Genomic DNA, 26626 nt, shown 5'->3' with positions numbered 1-26626 from the left:
GGATGCATGCCAAGGTGCGGTTGGCCTTCCTGACTGCCTCCCCACACTGCCGGCCCATGTTCATCTTGGAGTCAATGATGACTCCAAGATTCCTTTCTGCCTCCGTGCTCTCAAGAATGATTTAGCAAATTGAATATAACAGTCTACTTTCAGCTAAGGGCCAGAGCCCAGGTAGAGAGCAAGAAGATAAACAGGAGTCGGTATGCAGGGGAGTGGTGTGAAGCTTATTTGACCCTTGCTTCTCACTGTCACAATTGTTTGTGGCAGCGTGCTTTTACTGCAGTTATCTTGGGGTAGCAATACTGGGAATGTGTTTAAAGGAAGACCCATGATTAAGCCCGAATAAAACCTTCACCAAAGTGAAAACAAACTGCATCAGTGCAGATGCCAGGCAGTCACTGTGTTCCTGCAACCCACTGTCAGAAGGGATCTAAGCCTGGAGACCTGGTTCTGTCGAAAAGCAACCCCACTATTGAAGACTCTGCTAGAGGAAGGAGCTTGGGTTGGCTTTCATTCTTTTAAATCTTTTCTGTATTTTCAGTGTGTGTCTTTAATCTGAGCTAGGCTTTGCTTTTCTTGGATTTTCCTGTAGGTGTCAGATGTGTGGTCTTCTGGGTTCATGGTCGTAGGGAGGTCATGATCTAGATGCCGTTGTCTTGAATTACATTCAGCTGCATAACAATATGAAGGCAGATACTTGCCCCAAACCAAAAAGTAATTAACAAAAAGAAATAGCTCAGGCAGGGAATAGTAGTCCTTATGCGAGTGCTGCTTAAAGTAAATAAATGAACCCTATATTGTGCCCTGAGGGTTGCCAGGTTGTTGGACAAAGAGGAGAAAAGTTCCACAGCTTGAACCCCCTTTTGTGCCACTGCTGCAGACCATTCTTCCTTTTGTAGTCGTCTTGGTATAAGATTCAAATTATTTTGCTGACCATAATGGTAGTGGCCTGTGGCAGTAGAGGATAGGTGGTCTCATACTTCCAAATGACATGGGATATGGCTATAACAGATTCATAGAAGTTATGTTCAGAAGGGACTTCAGTAGGTCATCCAGTCTGACCCCCCTGTCCTGGGCAGGAAAGAGCTTGTCCAGTCTCCTCATGAAGACCCCCAAGATAGGAGAGACCATCACCTCCATTGGAAGCCCATTCCCGATTCTGACAGCCCTTACCATAAAGAAGTTCTTTCTAATGTTCAACTTAAATCTGCTCTCTCTGTTTGTGGCCATCATTCCTAGTTACTCCAGGGAGTTCCCTAGTGAATAGAGCATCTCTTCAGCCTGGCAGAGTGCAGGCTCAGGGGGGACCTGTTGGCTGCCTATAAGTACATAAGGGGTGTACATCAGGATTTGGGAGAACATCTGTTCACCAGAGCACCCCAAGGTAAAACAAGGATCAATGGTCACAAACTCCTCCAAGACCATTTCAGGCTGGACATAAGAAAACATTTCTTTACTATCCGAGCCCCCAAGACCTGGAACGGATTCCCTCCAGAAGTGGTGCAGGCACCTACGTTGGACTCTTTCAAGAAATGTTTGGATGCTGGGATCCTTTGACCCTAGCTGACTTCCTGACCCTGGGGCAGGGGGCTGGACTTGATTATCTTCTAGGTCCCTTCCACCCCTGACATCTATGAATTGGTGAATTCCCTGCTGCCCTCCCTTGATGAATTTATAGGCAGCCACGAAATCACCTCTCAGCCTTCTCTTGAAAGCTGATGAGATCCAGGTCCCTCAGTCTCTCCTCATAGGGCCTTGCCTACAGGCCTCTGACCATATGAGCGGCCTCCTCTGAACCCTCTCAAGATTCTCCGCATCCCTCTTGAAGTGCGGTGTCCAAAACTGGATGCAGTACTCCAACTGTGGCCTGACCAGTGCTGCATAGAGGGGAAGCATCACCTCCCTGGTGCAGTTAGCCTTGTTGATCACTTCATCACATTGACGACTCATGTTCATCTTGGAGTCAGCCGTGAGTCCAAGATCCCTTTCCATTGCTGAAAAACAATTGGAATCATAGAAAATGAGGTTGGAAGGGTCCTCAGGAGGCCATCTAGTCCAACCTGTTGCCCGAAGCAGGACTGTCCCTAACAGTATCACCCCAGCCAAGGTTTTGTCTAGCTGGATCTTGGGAAAACCTCCAAGAGTGGAGACTCCATGTTCTCTTTGGGTAGCCTGTTTCAGTGTTTCGCTACTTTCCTAATGGGAAAGGTCTTCCTAATATGTACCCTAACCTTCCCTTGCTGCAACTTAAGCCCATTGCTTCTTGTTCTGTCATCTGCCACCACTGATCACAGACCAGCTCCATCCTCTTTGGAACCACCCTGCAGGGAGTTGAAGGCTGCTGTTTAATCTCCTGTCTTCTCTTCTCTGGATTAAATAAAACCAGTTCCCTCAGCCTCTCCTTGCAAGTCATTTGTCCCAGCCCCTGAACCATTTTTGTTGCCTTCCACTGGACTCTCTTCAGTTTGTTTACATTCTTTCTGTAGTGTGGGCAGGAGGTACAAAACTGGACCTGGGACTCCAGATGTGTCCTCACCAGTGGGGAATAAAGGGAAAAAATCACTTCCTTCCATCTGGTAATGCTCCTACTCATGCAGCCCAGTATGTTGTTAGCTTTCTTGGCAAGAAGGGCACACTGTTGGCTCATATTCAGCTCGGGTGTGGCTGGTGAACTCAGACTGGTGGGGCAGTGCATCCCCACCATTGTTCCTAGTTACTCGATTTTTTTTTTTTTTAAATTGTTCATTTCCCCACCCCCTGCGCCTCTGGCCAAGCAGCAGACCTCCCAAGATGACAGGTCAGGCCAGCAGATGGATGCCTCTATCCCCACAGAAGGAAGTCTCCAACCTGTCACTGCTTCTTGGTGGCAGTGGTCTTGATCCTCGCAACATTGGTATTGTCTAGCCAGACCTTCTCCATGAATAGAACGTGCTACTCCCCCTTTTGCTAGGGCTCCTTAGACTCAACCCACCAATGAAAAGGCAGCCTATGCAGATCCCAGAGAAGCAGTGTACTGTGCTCCCTGTATCACTCATTAAGCAAGCTCTATCACCTTCAGCTTCTGGATTGATTTAACAAATTCATACGCTCTGCTGCTGTCAAGACAAATTATAATTTATTCTGAGCTCATGCATAACAACATTTAAAACTTCCACTATTATAATATATTAATTCATTATCAAGACATGTTTGCTGCTTTGTCCTTGAGTGGAGAAGAATTGAGGGGGAGATTCCTGTAGTCTTTTATCAAACACCATGAATATGGCCATTTTCACTACACCTTTACCTGCTGTAAACCAAAATCCAAACATCATTTTTGAATACATACATTTTATGCTAAAATGCTCTCAAATGAAGCATGGTAGAACCTGTGTGCCATTGCATGTACCCTTTTATATTTGTTCCATAACTGTAAATAAAGTTGCGAATACATACCTCGTTCACAAGTGTCCTCTGTCTCTGCAGACCTTTACAGAGGCCTGTTCTATGGCTGTTCAGATCAGTTTAACAAGATTCCCAACCTCCTCCTCCTCTTCTATCCCAAGTCTTTCTCTTTGCTTTCACGAAGGCTACATGAAACAGCACGTGGCTATTGGGAAGGGCAGGTTATTTATTTATTTTTTTTATCGGCCTTTAGCCTTAACATCAGGAACTTTCATCTTACTCTCTTTTTCCAAATGTACATTCCATAGTCATTATGCAGCTGCTCAGGGTATAGTTAAACAGCTCTTTGCTTGTTTGTGAGTCTGGTAAAAGGCAGAGAGTAATCTGAGTCTTATGGAATGAGTGCAGAAAATGTTTACAGGATGGGTGGTATTTTTATTTTATTGATTTTAAAATTGTGTCATACAGACCTTGTCAAAGTACCCTGTATCAATAAAAGTGATACTTCTTGTGATCAACTAGTTCTAGCAGCACTGTGGAGAAAATACCCCTTTCTGTTGATGAACTTTAAGGCCTAATGCAGGGACAAAGTATCTATAGGTATCCTGGCCTCAATATAGTTTGGGGATTTTGAGCCATGGGCAATGCATTGCCGAGCCTTATGATCCAAAGGAAAGTTGTAGCCATATGCATTTCCAGTGTGACAGCCCTCATGGATAATCTTAACTTCAAATCAACTAGCTGGCAGTAGGTAGCAAGTTTCATTATAGCAAAAGCCACATACTTTTCCACACAGCTGGGAGTGCTTTTGAAGGTAGTCTGCTGCTACAGCATGGGCCAAGGTCTGCCCATATTTCTTGGAAAATGGTTTCTGCTGCTGCAGCTGCTCATTCTGTGTCTGCTATTGCGCAAGTTGTACATGTGCAGGTTGTGTGGGAAACTTTCTTTTAAGGAAGGTGGTTTACCAACTGTAATATGTAACAGAATTAGAAAGGACCTTGCAGAAGTTAATGGGCCTAATTCATCTGTCACCTGTTTTCTGCATGTTGAGTCCTAGTGCCCAAGATTTGGATGAGCCCAGCCTACATTTCTTGCAGATAAGAGAGGTTTTTTTTTTTTTCATGTTTAAAAAGCAAACAACAAAAACTGTTCATCTTTCCCCTGACTACTCTGCTGAGAGTTGATGCAAATGATGTTTTGAGCTGTAATGTTATCTTGAATTTGGAAAGCTTGCTTTTTTGAGAGTCATAATTTAACTGAAAAGAGCTGGAGTAGTCAGTCTTCCTATATACTTCTTAGAGTACAAAATTGGCAACTCAATTCATTTTTTCCATTTTGGAATGAATCTTTTAATTCCAAATACCAGACTGAATGCAGGTAGGTTTTTTTCCTCTGAAGTGCATTCCTGATAAAATCCAAAGTACTGTTGAGAGCCACATTCAAATAGAAAGATTCTGGTGCAACTGCAGAACTGAAACCTGTGAGATGGAAAATCCTGTCTTCTGTAAAACTGCAAAGCCTGTTTTCAGTGTCAACAGGAAAGATTATGATGAGAGAATTGATGAGAAGTACATGTTGTATCTGTTTGTTGCCTCGGTAGAGCTGCCCAACGAGCTGCCCTTAAGGTACTCTGGTCTGTGAATTTAAAAACTGTTTGCCTTATTACTTTTCAAAAAATCCTGTGCTTCATTACCTAATGTAGTTCATTTGTCCAGGTACCTGCACTGAAAAGGGTCTGCACCCTCTACGTGCTTGGATAGCTACAAATACGTACAGCAGAAATGTGACAGATTAACAGTAGTATGGCACTGATGAAAGCTAGAGTGGAAGTAGTCTCCTCTACTATGTTTCATTTTGGGAATTTAATACAAAAGTAACATAATCTAGCAGTTTTTGTTTGTGCATTTTTTTTCCTATCTAGATTACAAAACTCAGGTTTTGTTGAAGTTTCTTGTTCTTACTTTTTTCAGTGCCGTAACTGTCTTTTAACTTTGTTTTGGAATTAAGATATTTCCTTATTACTATATTTGGAATTTAAGTATTGGAAGTTTCCTTCTGGTGGGAAGAAGCTACAAAATAGGGCATGGATCAAAAACTGTCAAGTAGGTTAGAAGGTTAAATTTCTCTTCTGCTGTTTTGCTTCCTGTGCTCTTGTATATTGATCCTTTTGTCCCTTACCCAAAAAAATCTCTATTTGAAGAGAGAGACCACCAAAAGATGGGGCTTGCATTCACATTTTAAAAGGGTGAAATACTACCCATACAAGAGCAAAGAAATGTGTGTGTAGGTTTTAATAGGTTGATTTTTTGCCTTGTATGGATCTCCACAGCTTAGAGCTTTGAGCTGTGACGTGCCTAGAAAGCTGCAGTTCAGGGAACTGCTGTGGACTAGGCTGCTGTTTGGTGGGGTTTACCTTCCCTTATTCATCAACTGACATCTCTAGTTTAGCTGCATGAAGTTAAGTTTAATGTTCAAAGTAACTTGCCACAGTTACTACCTTTGAAATTTTGATGCGTCAGTATTAGGATGCTTTTTTCTATAAAGGAGGGCCTTGAAAATAGTGCAAGTCGAGGTGGATGCCTTTGGATTGTTGGCTTTATTAATATGTTTGATGATGTACGTATCATTGAGGTATGCCCCAGTGAAGCTAATGGTAATTTAACTAGTTTCTTAGCCCTTTTTCTTTTTTTAATTAGGCAAGATTGTCCTTATTCAGCTTGAGATAATAGTATAACAGTAATCAGTGGCCTGAAAGAAGTATAGACTCTGTACTTTTAGGATGTGGACATAATTTCTTACGGAGCTGCACATTAGAGTCCTGTATGGGTCTTGCTGGAATAAGCTGTTTGGGGGTGTCTAAAGGGAGTTACAGTTTTTTCTCTGTACTGCCTGGTTCAGTGGTTCTGCAAAATCCTGTGATGCTGGCAGGGGCTGGTGCAAGGTGTATGTGGTAGCAGGGCAAGGGAAGGGGAAAGGGATCCTTTATTACCCAGGATAGAGGGGATTCCTCTGGATTTGTTAGGGTAGTTCCCACAGATGTTTTTAATCTCTGTGGTGGTAGAGTAAATTACTTGTAGCAGGGTGCATGGTGTTCCTGTTCCGCTAGCCTAAATATTTCACAATTATACGCTGCTGCAACATCTCTTTTACAGAGAAATTGATTTTGACATCTAATGTGGGCTGCATGGCATTATGTTCTACAGGTGCAAAAGAAATCTTGATCGTTATAAATGTATTTCAGTCTAAATCCTATGCTGCATAAAGATTGTTCTTCTATCCAGAGCCTTTAAAAGATCTCTCTTGAATTAAACTCTTTACTACGGGGGGGGAGTTTGGTTTCCCTTGTAGTGCTTGCACTTCTCTCAAGGCCAGTAGTAGAGTTAATCTGGTCTGATTATCCACAACCAGGTGAGCCTTTCATAGCTCCGTTCAGAAGCTAATTTGCATGCAGGTTGAGTTTGCCTCCTGTTAGCTTTTGAAAAGATGAGGGTCAAACATCTGCTATAAGGATTTTAAGGAATAGCTTCCCAATAGGAATAGTTTATCACTTTCACCAGTCAATTGGAAATTAAGGACTCCTGCTTGAGGGAGGGAGTGGGGAAGAGGTAGGACTGTTTCAGTGCTTGGAGTAAAGTGGAACTTGGATTGGTAACAGCATAGCAGGTGTAGGATCCTGGTATCCATCTTAAATGGTGTAGGAGTCATGCTATGGTATGTCGAACCAGCTGGAACTTCCTTACCTCTGTGGTGTGCATTCATTGCATCCAGCCATAGGTTTTAGGCTGCTGGTTACTTTGGTCCCATCTACGTTGATTTGGATAAGGTGGAATTTCCTTGCAAAGGGTGCATTGTTGGGTTTCTGACTTTTTGTTGTTATGGAGCTCTTGGGGCTTGGCCTTGTGTGGCTTTTGGGAAATCTGAGCAAGACCACTTCAACAGTTTTACGTCTGTGAAACTAAATACTTTGCTCACATATATCTGTGTAAAAATAAAACCCCACTTTTGATCATGGCTGCAACAAAAATGGCTGGAGTTTGCTCTGGCTGGAGTTATGTACACAACAGTTGTATTAATTCCTGTTCTTTCTTTTTGTCTGTGCCACTGCTGCTTCTGTCTTGTTTTTTGCTCCAGCTTTTATTCCATGCAGATCCATCAGCTTCCCAACGAACACATGTACATCTTCCTTGCGTCTTCCAGAGGACTTTGTAAACCTCCTTGTTCTGTGATGCATTCAGTCTCCAGTGACCTTGTGTCTCTGCGTAATTCTGTTTCAACTTGTACTCCTACACCACAATATTTTAGTAGCAAAGAATGCTATTCCATTATATTGTACAGTGATATATGAATAACTAAGACTTGAAGGTTGGCCTAACCTTTAGGAAAGAGTTCAAACTTTGCTACTTGCAGTGGACAAATCTGGGAGGTGGGGAGCGAATCCTGATCGAAATATTCTTGCTTAGCATGTTTGTGAGTGTCTAAAATGAGTGTTAAACATAGTCAGCAGGCCGGATCTAGGCCATGAAGCTGTACGCTCCAGCCTGTGGATTGCTGGACTGGCTCTGTGCTGACCCCTCCACCCTTGTCATATGGTGCACAGGCTACACACAGCACGGGGGGCCAGTATGGGGCACTAAATGCAGCCTGCACCCAGGATCCCCCATGTTGTGTGCAGTGCTGGGTCCAGCCCATGTGCCACAGGCAGCAGCACACTCTCCATGCTGGCCCTAGGTGCACAGCAGGCTGGTACGTTCTGCATGCTAGGCTGTGCATGCTGTAGGCAGCGCACGGCAGGCTCTGGGCTGATGTGTGCTGCATGCCAGGTCAGTGGAGGGGTTGATCCAGTCTTAACCCTAGCTAGGCAGTGGATTTGGGGTTATTTTTGTTTGTTTTTTCATGAGTTTGCATTGCTATACTCCTTCAGTCTTTTTAAAATCAATTTTAAAACTCTTTTTTAAAGTTTGGTATCAATTCAGCTACTCAAGTGCATTACAGTACTACTCAAGTGCATTACATTACTAAAGACAAACGGGAACAAAAGTTCATAAACTGGCTGCATGCTAGGAATGAAGGACTTAACACTGACATTGGCTTTATGGCAGATTATAACCTATATGACTCCTGAATGCTTCAAGGTGGTCACGACCCTCTCCCTTTTGATAGGCCTTGATCTCCCAGTAATCAGCTTTTCTTCTGCTAACTTGTTTGTCTGCTACTCCTGGGAATTCCTTCCCTTTCCCTTCCCTGTTTCTTATTATAGCTGTTCTGGCTTCTAAAGCTTGTCTAACTCTATTTCAGCTATGCAGTTGGTCCAATAAAAGATAGCACCCCAAAAAGTCCTAGTGTCTCTGATAATTCCTGGGTTGTTGCAGCCACACCATCACTCTAACTCTACCTTAAATTACTGTCTGGCATTTCACAGAATCATAGGAAACAAGGGTTGGAAGCAACCCCAGGATGTCATCTAGTGATTCTAGTACTGTTCTTTTGATGTACTAGTATCGTATATTTAGTGTGGAAAGTTAAAATATAAAATTGTAGAAATAAAAATCACCAAAAGTCTATTTAAATTGGTTGTATTTTTCAATCCAGCTAGGTTACTGCTTTATAGTTGAAACCCAGAGTTCTTTCGTCTTTATAATTGCCTATTAAGTAAACACTTAGAGGTTGACACATCCATCATAATGGTTTTTTTGTTTTGTTTTGTTTAAGTAATTTGAAACTGCAGACTTTGTGTAGCTTTCAGTTCATTTGGCAAAAGAAAGACAGTCATTTTAGGGTGTGAGAAATGATGTTTGGGATCACTTTTTTTATTTGGGGGCTGGGAGTGGTTGCCTGGTATCACTTAAGGCAGACTCAACACTTCCACTGGCAGCAAAACTTTTAGTTGGAAAGAATGATGGATGACAAGCCTTAGAAACCTGAAGCATTTGGCAGGATAGAGTTAAGGTTGTTTGGATGGTTGCCATGACTGTCAGATCATAACTTACTGAGATTTTTTTTTAAATATGCTTTAAGTTTCTCTTGTCTGTTTCCTGCTTACTTCCATACGAACTTCCACTTTGACTAGCTTCTCCATCAGTATTTACCAACTTCCTCTCCAAAAAATAGAGCACTCCTGAAGACTCATCAGTTTTGCTCATCACTCCAGATCTGCTTTTGTTGCATATTGTAACTTCTAGTAAATTTATACTGCAGGTTTTGGCAGTAAGAAGTCTGCATTGTGGCCTATTTTCACTTTGCTTTGTCATTTTCATTTGTGGCACTTACTTAACTCTCTGATCATGAATGTAGCTGACTATATTACCATTTTTTTTTTTCCAGTATGATGCTGTTCCAATCCAGTCTAGTGTGGTTTTATGTTCCTGCCCATCCCCATCAATGGTGAGGAACCAGACGGATTCCAGCACTCCACCTGTCATTTCCACCTGTGGCAGCAGACAGGGATCTAATATGGAGAGTACTGCAGCTGAATCAAGGTCTAGTTCAAACTCTCTACAGCAACGTTCAGGACAACAGCCTCCACAGCCGCGAAAGAAACGACCTGAAGACTTCAGATTTGGAAAAATTTTGGGTGAAGGATCTTTCTCAACAGTGAGTAATTTAGCTGTTTTCAGGTCCTCAACCTTTGCAAGTTTAGTGTGAGATGCATCATGGAAATCATTTAAAAAATAAAATAGAGCTGGAAGAGACCTCAGGAGCTCATGTAATCCAGTCCCCTGCTCAAGGTAGGATCATCCATGTCTAAACCATTCTAGACAAGTGTTTGTCTAACTTGTTTTTAAAAATGTCCAAGGATGGTGTTTCTACAAACTGTCTAGGTCAAGGGTGACATACTCAGCTTGCGCCCCAGGCTGGTATCAGACCGTGGAGTTCATTGTGGGCTGGATCCAGCCTGGGGAATGCGGCACTAGCAATTTCAGCTCTGACCCTAGGGCATGTGGTTGTGGCAGCGGCAGCTTCAATTCTGGCATAGGACATGCGATACAGCTTCAACTCTGGCATAGGATATGCTTAACGATCCCCATAGTTAGGATGTTCTTCCTAATAACCTACCTAAATTTCCTTTGTTGCAATGTAAGACTGTTACTTTTTGTGTTGTCTCTTATGGCCAAAGAGACTAGTCTATCACCATCCTTTTTATAACTACCCTTCAGGTATTTAAAGACTATTATTAAATGCTTACTCAGCCTTTTCCTCTCCAGAAAAATAATACCATTTCTTCAAACCTTTACTAGTCCTCTGAATGTAATTGCTCTTGGCTGGGCAGTTTCCAGTTTGTTCCAGCTTTCCAATTTGCATCTTTTTTGAAGTGCCATGCCCAAAACTGGACACTTTATTGCAAATGAGGCCTCACCAGTGCTTGATGGAATGGAAGTCACAACTCAGTGTGCTATTGGCTTTTTGCAACAAGAGCCCACTGGTTCATATTCAGCTTATGGTCCATTATAACCACCAGGTCCTTTTTTTGCAGTTATTTTGGTCACTGTAAGTCTAAGACAGTACTTCCTGGAAGTGGGTGTTTTTACATATTGGTGTGTTGCAGCCAGTTTGTACTATTTTCTTGTCCATAATTGACTAAAGAATAGAAAACTGAAGTATCTTCTGCCAGTTTGACTTTCTGATCATTATATTTAATTATTGCAGAAACATAGTGCAGGGAGTTGCAATGAAAACAGTTTCACAGTCTGTTTATTTAGGTTTTAATACTGCACTTATCACTGGTTGTTTCACAGCATTGAAGCAATATTTGGCCTGTTCTTGTTTTTCCTAAAGTTACCCTTTACTTTGCACAAAACTCCATTAGGAGAACGTTGAAACTTAAATTGCATATGTAAATATGATTGAGGGATATCTCTTCAACCAAGTTGGGGGAAAAACACTATTATTTAACCAGTTTAACATTACATGGGTTTGGTTATAAGTATGCAATGGAAGTCTCATTCAGTCCTAGTATTACACTTAGAAATCTACAGTATATGCATGCTGTTTTTGTAGACCTACCCTTGAATGCATGCAGAAGGCTCCATTCTGCCTTAAGACGTGACGCTTAAGGGCATTTTTATACATGCAAGTGCCAGGTGCTTTGAAAAGCGCCCGCTGCTGTCTCGCTTGCAGTTGTGTAAGTGGCAAAATGTGTCAGTGCTGAGAAAATGGCAGCGGTGTGCTTTTGAACTAAAACATATTGGAGGTGTTTTAGTTCAAAAGCTCCCCACTGCCATTTTCTTCACACTGATGCACATTTTGCCACTTACACAACTGCACACGGTGCAGCCCAGTTTGCATCAGCTCGCATGCGGAACAGACTTGATTAATCAAATCTGCTCCAAAGCAGCGGATCTCCAGCGCGTCACGGGACAAAAAGGTATGTATATAAATGCCTTAAGTTTTTAGAACATATTACCTTCCAACATATGATTTTAGCACCTTAATGTTTATGCTGCTGTAGGGTAGTAGAATCTCTAATGCTATCACAGATATTTTAAGATGACTTTTTAAAGGTAGTCATCTGAAGGATTTGAACTGGATTAGAGTTTTCTGTCACTGAGAATTAAACATGCTTCAAAACCTTATGCTTGTGGTAAGTGGAAGCTAGACTGGGGTAGTTTGGTTTTTTTTTTCCTTGATGAAACAAGGCTGTTATCACAATATAGGTTTCACGGACCACAGGGTACATGGGTAGTTATTGTGGATCGGTTGATGTGACGTGAATCCTCACCCTTCCAGGTTATTCATTTGGCCAGGCTAAAAGAGTTGTGTTCTTTTCACCAATGCAGTACTTGATTATTCTTAAAAGCCTTTTATGGCCATCTATGTGTTTTATCTGTTTGTTTCTCTCTCTCTCTCTCTCTCTCTCTTTGAATTGAAGGTAAGCATCATTGTTCAGGCAGGGACTGGATGCAGTGCTCGAATTAAGGAATTTAGTGTAAATCCAAATTTTGCCAACACTTATGCACATGAGTAGTCTAATAAGCTCAGCAGTGTCACTGACATGCATAGTGTTACCACTATGTGCAAGTACAGGATCAAAGTTTTTTGTTTTGTTTTTAGTAATGCTTGTGGACCATAGGCATGAGTCACATACGACAAACATAAAAATACTTATTCCCTAAAATACAGTAAGCTAGGTGTAATAGACTGCTGCCGGAGGCAGTTCAGGCACCCACTTTGAACGCCTTCAGGACACATTTGGATGCTTATCTTGCTGGGATCCTATGACCCCTGCTGACTTCCTGCCCCTGGGGCAGGGGGCTGGACTTGATGATCCTCTGGGGTCCCTTCTAGCCCAAATGTCTATGAAATTGGTTTCATATCATTGATGCCAAGATGAACATAGGCTGGTAGTGTGGGGATGCAGTCAGGAAAGCCAACTGCACCTTGTCCTGCATCCACAGATGCATCTCAAACAGGTCCAAGGAGGTGATACTCCCCCTCTATGCGGCACTGGTCAGGCTGCAGCTGGAGTACTGCCTCCAGTTCTGGGCACCGCACTTTAGGAGGGGTGTGGACAACATGGAGAGGGTCCAGAGGAGGGCCACTCACATGATCAGGGGGCAGCAGGCAGGTCTTATGAGGAGAGGCTATGGGACCTGAACCTGTTCAGCCTCCAGAAGAGCAGGCTGAGGGGGGGATCTAGTGGCCTGTTACAAACTAGTCAGAGGAGATTAGCAGGCACTGGGGGAGTCCCTGTTCCCCGAGCACTGCCAGGAGTGACCAGGAATAATGGTCACAAGTTGGCAGAGGGTAAATTCAGATTAGACATCAGGAGGCGCGACTTCACTGTCAGGGTGGCTAGGATCTGGAACCAACTTCCAAGTGAAGTGGTGCTGGCTCTTACCCTGGGGGTCTTTAAGAGGAAGCTAGACAATCACCTTGCTGGGGTCATTTGACCCCAGTACTCTTTCCTGCCATGGCAGGAGGTCGGGCTCTGCTCAAGTCCCTTCCAACCCTAATAATTCTGAAACTATGGAATCCAGGCCTGTTGGTATATTAAGTAACTGATCTTGAGAAAATCTGATCTGGAAAACTTCAGATGTTGAAATAATGACAGCATTGCAGTGATCCTATTATAATTGATGAGATTAAAAAAAACAAAACAAAAAAAAAAGGCATTATGGCCCCTCAGGTTTCTTAATGGAGAATTCAGTTTTCTAGAAAATGACTGTTCTGGAACAGTGTAACTCTGCTTGCTTAAATGCACTCAACCTGGAAGATTTCTTCTTAACTTCAAGAAGGCACTTAAGAAATGTAGCCGTAGAGTCTTTGATGCTGTCGCTTCATCTCACTGAGAAATGGTTACGCTGCTGTGGCATCTTGCTATCTCTGAACTTTTTGCAACAGTGAGCAAGCCTCGTATGGTGGTAAAAACTAATTCAGTGCAGAATTTTGAGAGCGCGTCATGTTGTATCCATTTATCCAACACAAATGTGAAAAAGAAAAACTTACTGGTACTTGATAGGTCAGATACTAAAGCAGAGAAAATCTTGAATTCAGGCAAAAACACTTGCTGTATGTTCTAGTTCTTAGGTTCTGTGTTGCATTCTGTGTTCATCTGATCAAACAATTCCCTTTTATTAAACTTCCTTCCCCAGAATGGCAACAAGTAAACTCACATTCTTCTAACATGCTGCTTTTGAAACTTGTTTCTCTCCACACAAAAAAGTAAACTTTGTGGTGTAAAAGGCCTTTTTCCCCCTGCTATTTCGAACTGTTTCACTCCAATTCACCAGTGAACTAATTTCTCCTCTCAAACTGTTGGGTACTGAGAGCCTTTTGACCTTAATCTTGTGAATAAACTTGATTAAAGTCATCAGGGACACTGTATATCACACCAAAAGGTAATGGTGCATTCAGTTTATGAAGACCTCAAAGCAATTGTTGGCTTCTTAAGGAAGATAATCACTGATAATTTTGACACATTATATTGTAACCAACACAATTTTTTGAAGAGGAGAATAAGACCTAATTCATTGGTTATGTGATGGTGCATATAACCCCTGCTTCAGCAATGCACCTAAATATGGGCTGAACTCTAAATGTGTGCTGGAGTCCCATTGACATTGTTGAAATACAAATGCATATATGATGTTCAACACATGCTTAATTGCTTTTCTGCTTTGAGGGTACAGTAGTGTTTATGGTAAGGAGTTCACTCTGTCTACTGGTCCAAAGCTTAGGAGGTTAATGAGAAAAATCACTGCTTTGGAATGAAGACCATTATGGCTTCCTTGCATATCTTTTTAATGAACAGTTACATTGTGGGTTCTTCCTCCTAAACCAGGTTGTCTTGGCTCGAGAATTGGCAACTTCCAGAGAATATGCCAGTAAGTAATGATTCCTTCCATTTAAGTGTTTTAAACATAACATTGAAATAGGAATCTGTAAGTATATTCTAATTATGAAGTTTGGAGATCTCCTACCCCTCTAACAATGGGAGGGAGACAAAGAACAACTGCTCATCAGGAAAGTTCAGCTTTTTTTTTTTAGAATTTTAGTTGCATCTAACAAATGGCTAACGTTTTATAGTTTTGGAAGTCACTTGCATTTTCATTGTTTATCTTTTTCTCCAAGTTAAAATTTTAGAGAAACGTCATATCATAAAAGAAAACAAGGTACCGTATGTGACCAGAGAGAGAGATGTAATGTCCCGTCTGGATCACCCTTTCTTTGTGAAACTCTACTTCACCTTTCAGGATGATGACAAGCTGTGTATCCTTTAAATTAAGAGTTTATTGCAATGCTTTGGGAAAAAGCCAAAGAAATATTTCATTGCAACATTCACTTTTTTTTACTGTCACAAAAAGATGGGAGTGAATTTAGTAGCAGTTTCTTAAAAATGGTAGTTTTTAGCTTTTAAGCAATGAGATTTTCACCTGAATTCTTGACTAGATACTAAACTACAAATATGTTAAATATTTTTAAATGGCAAGTATCACATTCTGTTTATGTAATAGCATATTGATAAGTACCAGTTTAAATAGATCTAGTTTAAGCCCCAAATATGATATCCCTTAACATTAACATCTGACATGAATGTTTTCAAGAAACTGTTTTTATGGGTGCTTTTTTAAATAAAGGACCTACCATATTATGGTTCAATTTGGAACTAACCAGAAGGTAGAACAAAAATAATTGACTTTTTTCCCAAACTCTTCTTCCATCACTGGTACCATAACACAAATTAAAAAGCTAAACTAACACAGTTCTGCTATTTAAGAGAAAGGAAAAAAAAATGTTTAGTGTATGGACAATGACACCATGGGGGTGGGGGAATAGTTTAGCTATCTTTTAGTAAGTAAATGATTGAATAAACAAGGAAACAAGTATCTGAAAATATCTCCTCTGATGGTTGTGAGGAAATTAAGCTTCATGTTGCTGCCTTACTTTGAAGACAATAACAAAAATAAACCAGAACTAAGTTTGTGTTGTGAAGTTTTAAAATATCCCAATGATACTCCTTAACTTTAGGTGCAGACTTTGGCCTTAGCTATGCCAAAAATGGAGAGCTTCTGAAATACATTCGAAAAATTGGCTCATTTGATGAGACTTGCACCAGATTTTATACTGCTGAAATTGTATCAGCATTAGAGTACTTGCATGGGAAGGGGATTATTCACAGGTAATGCACTAATTAGGTGATCTGTAATGGAGGGGAGAGTGTTCTTTTTTGAGACAGCCTTGATGTAATTTAAACCGAATATGTGATTTATTTTTTTCTAAGAAACCTACTAAGAATATAATGTAATTGGCTTTTTTTGGAGAATTTCCATATTCTGTAGTATTATGACCCAAACAAAGCAACTTGTGTGTGTGGATTGCAGCATGTGGTAGTCTATAAACAAAATGAAAAAAAATAGCTTAGTCCAGTTTCACTTTGTTTATCTCTTGCATGTCTATTCAATTGGACACAGAGCACAGATGGTAAATAGACTGTTTAAAGTAGACTGAATTTTCTAAAGTTGCAATGACAATGCAGTTCAAGATGCACTTCAATATTTATCTGAAGTCCCTATTTGAAAATGACCCTTTCAATGCTGAATCTTCTCACATACAACATGCACCTTTTCCTCAAAATCCAGCTGTTGGAAATGAGAGTGCATGTTGCGCGTGCACACAATAGCGAGAGCAGGTCTCATTTACTTCGGGTGCAACTGAACTGGCAATCTCTGGTGATACTCAGGGAGCAGCCTTGGCTCCCTAGCTGCTGCTACTCAGTTACGTACTACAAGAAAAGATCTTTTTTCTACCTTTCAAAAACAAGGTTTGTTGTAGTATGTGACAGGCTGAATATGAGATGATACAGGAATCAAAATCCAGAGGTTTTTAGTAGAATGTTTAATAAGCTCTTGTCAAAAGAAGGACATTGTTGCATGAATGAGAATCCTCTGCCATGGAAAATAGTTTGCTAAACTTAGATGGATAAAAACCTTATTTGGTACTGTATGCAAGTGAGCAAGGGTTCTTGAGAGGATGAAGACTAAGCTGTAGAAGTGCAGTTGAGGAGAGACCTATAATGGCCAGAGGTTCCCAAACAGTGGTGTATGGAACACTCTGATGGTCTGCAGAGAGCTTGCTAATCACCTGGTGCTGGTTCTTCTCTTGGTTCCCCTTGCTTAAACAATCATTGTTTTTCTATTTTAAACAGTTGTGAATGGGGAATGGTGAGCAAGAGGAAATAAGTTCATTTGACAATGAGACAATCCACACTATGAAAATGTTCAGGGATTTGTACTTTCCTTGTCAGGGCATAGTTGGTATTGTGTAGTAGGTAGATTTTGTAAAGGTTGCTGTGTTCGAGCTGTGTATAAGGGGCTTCTTTGCAATCAGAAAATTGTTTAACGTTGAGTGGGCAATTGATCCTTCTAGCAGCTCTAAACTGCTGCACTGTTAGTAGCCATCAAATTGATTATATGCTGTCATGTTCAAGGTAACCCTTAGAGGTAAGGCTCACCAAATAACACTATGACACGCCCTAAAAAGATTTGAAGGCTTGAGCACTTGCTTTGAGTAGCATTAATGACCTATGAAAAACAGCTTTCTGTGGATGCTAAAATAATTTTAAATGGTGCCTTTAATATTGGAATCAGTTGGATTTGCAAATAGCTAGTTCCATTTGCACAATATAAATGGGTGCCCACCTTGCTTGCAGGTGTCTTAAGTGACTTATACAGCACTAGATAATTGCTTAGGACTGGATAGTAAGATGTTAAGATCAGAGAAAAATGTCAATCATTGTAATACTGACAGGATACAACAGCCATAGTAAGGTACCTAGAAGCTGTTTTTTGGTTTTCTAATTTACTAAGAAATAGGAGACCAAATAACTAAGTGTCTTAGAGTGGTAGTACCATGAAAAGGGAACTATGTAAAAATAGAACCTCCTGTCTTGAAAATCAGTTTTTTTTGTATATTCAGTCAGCTCTTACTACTTTTGGCTCTGAACAGTTAGAATACCTATGGAACAATGAATTGGACTATCTTCTTGGTTATGCATCATTAATAGAATTATTTATTTCTGATTGCAACCTATGTAGGCCCATAGACTTCCAGTTCTGCTCACAGTTGTTCTAGGCTGTTCAAGTTATAGAAACATAGAAAATGAGGGTTGGAAGAGACTCTGGAGAGCAGCCCCCTGCTCAAAGCAGGACCGTCCCCAACTATATCATCCCAGCCAAAGCTTTGCCTAGCCAGGTCTTAAAAAATTCTTGTGGGGTGGTCATTATTGAGCTTATGCTATTTCAGACTGGGTGAAATTTTGTATGAATAATCCTGGTAACCATCTGTCAGATGTTGGTTACACTTTAAAGTTTGCAATCCATATACTTTTTAGTGGATTTTGTTGAACAAGCGGTATGGGGACTGACTGACTCTGTTTTTATGATCAACTCCTTGTAATTGCTTTAGGTCTTCTAGGAAGATTTTAACAAAATGAACAGGCTAAATAAAATCTTGTAGCCTGAGTCTGTTTTAATTTTAACTTTGAGAATCCACCTTTTTCAGGGACCTTAAGCCAGAGAATATTTTGCTAAATGAAGATATGCACATTCAAATAACAGACTTTGGAACAGCAAAAGTATTATCAGCAGATAGTAAACAAGGTATGCAGTTGTTAGTCTGTTATCCTATGTCTTGTTTAATTACTTTAAATATAATGAGCTCCCTGGAAATGTAAATCTCTCAAACTTGATAAATTGTCCTCTGCTTTGACCATCACAGTTTTCTTGGTCTGAATATGTTTTCATCAGCTAGTTTAAAAATGTTATTCCAAGTTTCTGCTCAGATTGGGTAACAAATATATGAAGTTAGGAAAAAGTAAAGTTTTGTTTTTGGAGCACTGAAACACCAAGGTATGTACCAGGTGTCAAAACCTTCAACTGATCTTGAAACAGAATAGTTTTTGTTCTGGTTCATTCTATAGGCAAAAGGAGACTAAAGTATTTCTTCAAGGTTTCTGGCAAAAGTATCCTTAAGACACTAAAATAGTGTCCTTAAGACTTTCAGTAAAATCTCTGGTCTTTTTCCAATTATAATTCCTTGGATGAAAGAAAAATTAAACATTTTAGGAGAGTACAGGGGTCTATATTGTCCTTAGACCACAACAGCCACATAATCAGACAAGATTCTTTGGGTAAATCTGATATCTCTTATTCAACCAACTCACATAGTTGGAAAAATTATTATTTTCAAGCTTTTGGATATAAATACCCTTTGTCAGGCTGAGAGAGCATTTGCAGTTGGTGTGGAATGAATAGTAAAGAAGCCAGGGGCTGGTCTGCAGCAAGACGAGCAGTTAGTGAAGATGAAAATTGAGGAGTCAGCAGGTGAGAGACAGGCTGGGGGGAAGGGGAATGAATGTAGCTGGTAAATACTGGAGAGGTACCTGGGGAGTCGGATGTTAGGCAGGTTATAATGTGTCATTAAATCCAATGCCTATATTTAGCTGAGAGGGCAGGCATTTTGGAGAAATTAACAATTGTAGTTACTGAGAACAGGTTGTTAAGATTTAAAATGTACTAAAACCACACTTCAGGAAGTTTAAACTATATAACTGGAATTCCTCTTTCTTTGGTGGCAAATATTGCTATACTTGAGAAGGTATTTGGATGTGTCCGCTATTTGGTCATTTAATTTATATTACTAATTAAGGAATCTCTCATACACTGCTCAAGTTTGCCACACTAGTGTGTGTGACACTTCAGAAATGGAAGGGAATCTTGGATATCAGTTTTAAAAAATTACTTTCCAATTGTTACTTTCAAATTCATGTCTGTTTTGACAATTTGTTGAATGTACTTTGCTTTTTAGTAGAGTTAAAAGTAAGGATTATGTAAGATATAGGTTATGATAAACTTTTTTGTTCCCTCAGCACGGGCAAACTCATTTGTAGGGACAGCACAGTACGTTTCTCCAGAGCTGCTGACGGAGAAATCTGCCTGTAAAAGGTAAGTAGTCTTTATTGCGTCTGTAGAGAATTTTACTAACTTCTGTCTAGACCGACAATTTTGTGTAAATGCTTTTAAGGAGGAAAAATGTTTACTGTTTTAAGTATCTTTTAACGTCTTTATAGTTTAGCATCTCAGATTTCTAACTGATTTTTTTTTTTTTTTTTTATCTTAACAAATGTTGCTCCATGCCTCATCCCTGATTTTGTTTGCTTATTCATGAGTTCTGGGGTCTGCTGATAGACTAACCAATTCATGAATGATAAGTCTATCAGTAGCTGTTGAACAGAATGGCTGGGTATGTTTCCTCTAGCTTCTCTCAACCCATAATGGTGGATGCCAGGGCAGGTAATGAATAGGGATAGATCACTCGACTTATATCTGGTTCAGTGCTCTCTTCCCCTAAAGCATGCATCGCTGCTGCTGTCAGAGATGGTATACTGGGCTAGAGGGACCATTAGTCTGACCTTGTATGGCACTTCCTATGCAGGACCTGAAATTTTTACCATGATAAGAAAGACAGGAGAGGGAAGTCTCAGGTGAAAAGGTTGGATGTCCAGAAAACAGAATACTAAGCAAATGCACTATTTTTTTTCTTGTACCTAAGTAACCAATACCAAGTTACAAGTGGGGATAGGAAGTGGAAGGTAATCACAGGTAAGCTAGGTGAACTGCTCAGTTTAAGCTTGCTTCTTGCTTCTACTTATTGTGGGACAGGAGTAGTCACAAAGCAGTTGTTGCAGTAAGTTGTTATATTGCTTCCTCTCTTTCCTCCCCTCATTTTTTAACTTAGTATAATTTTACTCACTTATCTTAACCTCAAATACAGTAGACACAAATGTAAAGTGATCAATAGGCAAGTTTAAAGTCAGCTTTTAGAAGTCTTTCAGATATTGCTTAGGTTTTTGGATGTGAATGAAAGGTATGTTTTGTGTTCATAAGAGTTTTGTCTGAATTATATGGGGAAGAGGGAATTCATTCTTGAGTGTCTCACACAGATGCATCTTAAATCAGTATCTTGTTGCTACATTTAGATGCTTTGCTGTTTCCTTTCTGGACATATACATTGTGTTGGCTGGCAGCGCTTTAGGAGACAAGCTCAGATACATGCCTGAGTTAAGTAATGCAGGCTGGTTACTGTTACCTTTCATATATGTATGTGTATATACATGTGTGTGCACATGCACACATCTATATGGAAGGTAACAGTAACCAGCTTACAGTACTTGACTTTTATTTGTATATAATTGCTAGCTGGCTCCTTTTTGCACTGAATGCTGTGTGTACATATAGTGTACAAATCATACTGCATGGAAACTCATCGGTATCCTGACTGTTAGAAATAGAAAATAAGGTATGCTTATCTGACTCCAGTTTTATAGCTTTACCTAATAGAGACATTAACCAGTTTGTTTTTGTTTTTGTTCTTTTCTTCCCCTTCTCTTTCCTTCAACTTTTAAAGTTCTGATCTCTGGGCTCTTGGATGTATAATTTATCAGCTTGTAGCTGGATTGCCTCCATTTAGAGCTGGGTAAGAGACCTCGGATCATATTTTATGATTTGTATACAGTTTCATTGGAAGTTTTTTTCAGTTTTCACTATATATCGCACAGTTTTAAAGTAAAATTTATCTCGGTGCTCCTTGGGTGTTATTGCAACACTTGATTTTAATCACTGTTCAATTAACTGACATGATTCATTGCTTAAAGCTAGATTGAGTCCTTAGTACATCCACAAGAGTGCATAGGGGACCTGCAGGCCCTGGAATCCACAAATGCCTCTTGGGGTTCCCATGCAACTCGCATTACTCTGGTAGCCACTTTATCCCTGAACAAGGTTTCAAACACCCCCCCTCCAACAAGAGATCAGTTTTGCCCTCATGACCCTCCCTGCCCTGCCATTTAATCCAAGGGGCACAAAGTTCATGAAAAAATAGAACTGGAAGGCATCTTAAACAGCCGTCTTGTCCAGCCTCTGCTAAAGGCAAGATTTATCCCTATCTAAACCATCCAGGATAGAAGTGTTCTAATCTGCACTTAACTTCTAGTGATGGAGGTTCCACAGCCTCTGTAGGTAAACTGACTGTCCCAATGTTTCACTAGGAAGAATTAGGAAGAATTTTCAGACTAGCCTAGCTAATCTCTCTTGTCGAAATGGCAGCCCATAGTAGAGGTTTACTGTCCTTTTGAGCATCACCAGGGAGGCTGGGGTTGAACTTGACCCTTATATAAGCTTTTAAAACGGCTTTTAAAAGCCATTATTCTTAAAAATTCAGTATTTCTTATTCAGCTCATTTTAATATATTGGTAAAGGTACTATAGGGAACAGATGATAACTGGACTGAATATTCTTTTTCTTGCAGAAATGAATATCTTATATTTCAGAAGATAATTAAGTTGGAATATGACTTCCCTGAAAAATTCTTCCCCAAGGCCAAAGACCTTGTAGAAAAGCTCTTGGTAAATATTCAGGTGTTATTATTGTTAGATGAATAAATAGCATAGGCCAGGGGCTGGCAGCCTATGGCTCATGGGCCAGATTTGGTTCACAGACTAATTTTATCCAGCCCACAAAGCTGAGGGGGGGGGAGGGAGGGGGTTGCCTTGTATGGGGGTTGGGCAGCGGGGAGAAATAGTGACTGTGGCACTCGGGGGCTAGGAGAGTAAGCAGTGACTGGCAGTGGCACAGGCCAGGCTGGTAGTAGCCTGAGCTTAGATATGAGCTCTGTAAAGTGTCCCCAAGCTTCAAAAAATTGCTAGCCCTCCACATAGGCTCTCCAGTATATACTGAATTGATTCATTTCCCTAACTTTGTATCCAAATTGTTACAAACCCTTAAACTGATTTTACTCTACTAAGAGTCCTTAACATTCCTGACTGTGTAGAGGGAGAACTCATCATCTGGAAAATTGTCATCTATTATTAAACAGCTCTTTTAAGACCCCATGAAGAAGCTGTGTGAACATGAAGTACATCTGTTACTGAAATGGAAAAAAATGATTGTAAATAATTATGCAGTACCGACAATACAAATTTGTAGGCAGATGTTTTCAGCTATTGAACAGAAGTATCTTTGTTATTTGTAAAATATAAATTAATTTGCATTGTATTTCAGAGTACTTGCTCCATATTTCACTGCACTATTATAACAGTAGCTAAAAAAAATTACTATATAAAATGTTACTTGTGCAGAGAGAAAAAATATCCGATTTAATGAGTATTCAGTCAGAAGTGAAACAAAATTTTGTAGAAATTCTTTACCCTTTATTTAGTAACATTTTGTTAAAGCTGAATAGGCTAACAGTAACAGAATGAAAATCAGAAAGGGATTAGCATTGGGCTGTTATAAAGTTAACATTCACTTTGAAACTAATTTTCATTATTATAGAGAAGTGTTAAGTAAGTTAAGTAACTTTAACTCCTTCAGGTTCTAGATGCTACAAAACGATTAGGCTGTGAAGAAATGGGAGGGTATGAACCTCTGAAGGCTCATCCATTCTTTGAATCAGTCTCGTGGGAGAATCTGCATCTTCAGACACCCCCAAAGCTCACAGCATATTTGCCAGCGATGTCTGAAGACGATGAAGATTGCTATGGAAATGTATGTGTCAATTTTGCTATATTCAACTCTATCGCAACTCCAGATTTTTCTGAACAGTAATTATTGCCAAGCAAATGCTTCTGCTGAATCAGTTTTGGTGACAGGTCAGGGACAAAAAAACCCTGGAGCTTGACTAAGTTAATTTCTCTAGAAAGCAGGTATTTGTTTTTAACAAAGAAGAGTATTATGTTCTGCTTGACAACTAACCTATTTTAATTTGCTTCATGTCGCATGGGTAGTCCAGCTTCCCTGGCTGGATTGCAGCTTCTATGATGGACTGCCTTCACTTTGCAGGAAAGGAGACAGTATTACGTTACGGGTCTTGCTGCTTTGCTCTCAAAGAACCCACAGTATCAAGTAAACATAAACCACTTTGTGTCACCTGAACAAGCCATTTTGATGCCTTATGTCTTCAAAGTTCAAGCAGCGATGGAGAGCATCTTTTGTCCTACCATGAATAACTGCTCAGTGTTCTAGAACTTGCAGAACTCTGTGCTCAGGCTGAAGATCTTTATCTAAAAATGAACAATCCCATCAAACAACTGAACTGTAGAGTAAAGCTTAAAGTTCCATTCACCTAAGCAAAAATCCATGACTTCTTTTAAGGACTCGACAGGTCATAACGTGCTACACAGTCTCACTTCCCATGAGACTGTAGAACTTGCACTCGACAAAGATTATTCTGACTGTTTCATTATCTCAGCAATAATATCTACCAATCTAATGCTAAAACACTGGGGTGAGAGTCTAACTCTTCTGGGTGCTTTACTGAAATTAATTCTATTGATGGTATTACCACAAGACAAAATGGGAACATTTTATGAGCTGATGAAAATGACAAGTTGTCTTTGTAGATTAAAATTCTTTTTGAAGTCGAGAGTACACCAGCATGTAACATCTTTCCTTTGGCTTTTGGATAACAATGTTGTAATACCAGACCAGAGAAATAGAGCAGTCTGTTTGTATTGAAGTGCAGAGAGACCAAGTTTTACAGGTGATAACAAGAAGTCAGCATTATACTGATTACATTGCAATTACAGTGAGAGTGTGTAGCATTCACCATCAAATCTGTTGTTCTTTTTTTATTTTTGAGTTTTCCCCCCTTTAAGAGTCCTACCTCTTAATTTCGGAAACTAAATAGTTGGAATGACCATTATAATTTGTCTTCCTCCTCCCTGGATTGTTTCTCTAATTCAGTTGCCATAACCTCCACCTTTTAACATGCACTTGCCATTTTGTGTTAAGCAAGTGTATACCTTCACTGAAAACACTAGGAGTTGAAGTAGTTTAGTTTCCACATTGGTGGCTGTTCTTGACAAACAATAGTTGTGCAACTGCGTTCAGTTGAGTTGCTCCAAAAGTGGTGGTGTTTAATAGAAATCAGGAATGCACGAATCCTACTTATGACATAGAATGGGGTTAGTCTTTTTGTTTCTAAAATCTTCGTGCCTTCGTTTCTTGGTTCCCTCTTATTCCCTGACCAGAAGTTACTGATGGTCCCCTTTTAATTATTTATTAATTCAAAGACCATGTCTTTTCTCCTTGGGCCTCCTTGCTGTGGAACTTTCTACCTTTTACTAGGCAGCAGCAGCGTGCCTGATGCTTTCTAAGAGCAGCGTGGAGTGACATGACAAACTTGCTCTGTCTGTCATACTCTCCAGTCTGAGGGATGATAGGGACCTGGATTCCACAGCGGGAACATTAAAACATTGTGCAACCCAGAGTTCTGCATTGTGAAAGGGAATGTCTCTTGGGGGTGTTATGTCCATTCTTCAGTTTTGCAGTGCACTGAGTATACCACATAGCAAACTGGAAGGCGAGACAAGTTGGAGGGAGCAAAAGGGTGAACTTGGCAATAGAAAACTTAGTTGAAGGACATTTATTGTAAGGAAATAATCCTTAAAAGTGTATTTGAGTATGGAATAGTCTTGGAAGCTGCGGAAGGACCGTTCCTGGGACAGCTGAACAAAACAGACTTGTTGAAAAGGGATAAATTAGATGATGTAAACTAATTTACTCCTCTTTGTAAAATGCTTTGAGACCTATTCAAATCTATATAAGAGCTAAGTGTTAATTTCGTGTTGGATGCAATGCAAACATAAAAGCTAGAGACAGAAAAAATCTGAATATGACGTTTCAATGCCATGCCTAAAATTAAGGCACCAGTACTTGCAAGTATTTAAACTGTTGATTTGTTTTGATTTTTTACATAAGAGATGAAACACTGCCAAATTGTGATTGACTTAATGTATACACATAAGGCATAAATGACCTAATTTCTTCTTCTGCTTTTGCTTTAGATATTGGTATCTTATTTAGCTTTTTATGTGTCCTGTTACAGTCTTAAGTTACTTCTAGCTTTAATTTTTTTAAAGTATATCAGTATAAATAAGTATCTGGTAAAGTTTCAGAATTAAAAGCAACTGAACTCCTTATATTGAAATGTTGAATAGATCTTTTTATTAAAAAAAACAAAAAAGACTCTAAAATTTGTTTTTGCTATATTTTTTTCCTTTCTTAGTATGACAATCTCCTGAGTCAGTTTGGTTGTATGCAAGTTTCTGGTTCTTCGCCCTCGCTGTCTGGTCCAGAAATGGGTCCACCACAAACGTCAGGTGGTAACATTGAACAGTACATTCATGATCTTGACAGTAATTCCTTTGAACTGGACTTGCAATTTTCTGAAGAAGAGAAGAGGTTACTTCTGGCAAAACAAGCTGGTGGAAACCCATGGTAAGGTGTTTAAAATGCAGTTAATCTGTGATTTTATTTATTTATTTATTTCTCCAATTAGGAATCTGTAGCACAATAAACCCGCTGTTCTTGCTTCAGTTCAGGTTAATTTTTGCAATAGAAGTCCAACAGCTGAGTGGTTAAAAACTTAATTAGTGAGGATGCCTTTCTTGAATTAAACTGGTAGCATAAATCTTTACATAACAGCTCTGTGAGTTTTTGGAGTCTGAGATCTAGTGTAATTCTTCCTTTGTCACAAGGGGGCCCCCAATAATAGGTTCTTCAAACTGGATCAATCTGTTTCACTATCAGAACCTCCTTGACATCAGATTTTGCCCTTGATAATACTTTGGCATGACTATTAGTCCTCATTCCTAATAGTTATTAAGGTGCATATAAATCTATCTAGTTCATAGATTTCATAGACATTAGGGCTGGAAGGGACCTCGGGAGATCGAGTCCAGCCCCCT

General features: G+C 40.0%; 1 protein-coding gene across 4 annotated transcripts in view; it reads left to right on the top strand.

Annotated features, from left to right (window-relative positions):
* The window catches only part of PDPK1 (3-phosphoinositide dependent protein kinase 1), a 104366-nt gene that overhangs the window by 8245 nt on the left and 69495 nt on the right, over nucleotides 1–26626 (top strand). For 3 of the 4 annotated variants that reach the window (XM_019541802.1, XM_019541803.1, XM_019541805.1), the window contains exons 2-11: nucleotides 9706–9975; nucleotides 14663–14705; nucleotides 14953–15090; nucleotides 15856–16000; nucleotides 18382–18479; nucleotides 19748–19823; nucleotides 21286–21354; nucleotides 22186–22282; nucleotides 23250–23423; nucleotides 25945–26156. In XM_019541802.1, the coding sequence (XP_019397347.1) occupies nucleotides 9706–9975; nucleotides 14663–14705; nucleotides 14953–15090; nucleotides 15856–16000; nucleotides 18382–18479; nucleotides 19748–19823; nucleotides 21286–21354; nucleotides 22186–22282; nucleotides 23250–23423; nucleotides 25945–26156 (1322 nt within the window). Of the gene's footprint in view, nucleotides 1–9705; nucleotides 9976–14662; nucleotides 14706–14952; nucleotides 15091–15855; nucleotides 16001–18381; nucleotides 18480–19747; nucleotides 19824–21285; nucleotides 21355–22185; nucleotides 22283–23249; nucleotides 23424–25944; nucleotides 26157–26626 lie in introns of those variants that run through there. The other variant, XM_019541804.1, reaches the window with a different exon arrangement.

Source organism: Crocodylus porosus, unplaced genomic scaffold (assembly GCF_001723895.1).
Source record: "Crocodylus porosus isolate Cpor-Errol unplaced genomic scaffold, CroPor_comp1, whole genome shotgun sequence".
In the NCBI taxonomy this organism is placed as follows: domain Eukaryota; kingdom Metazoa; phylum Chordata; order Crocodylia; family Crocodylidae; genus Crocodylus; species Crocodylus porosus.
The sequence above is the reverse complement of the archived record's forward strand: the minus strand, read 5'-3'. Positions and strand labels throughout refer to the sequence as shown.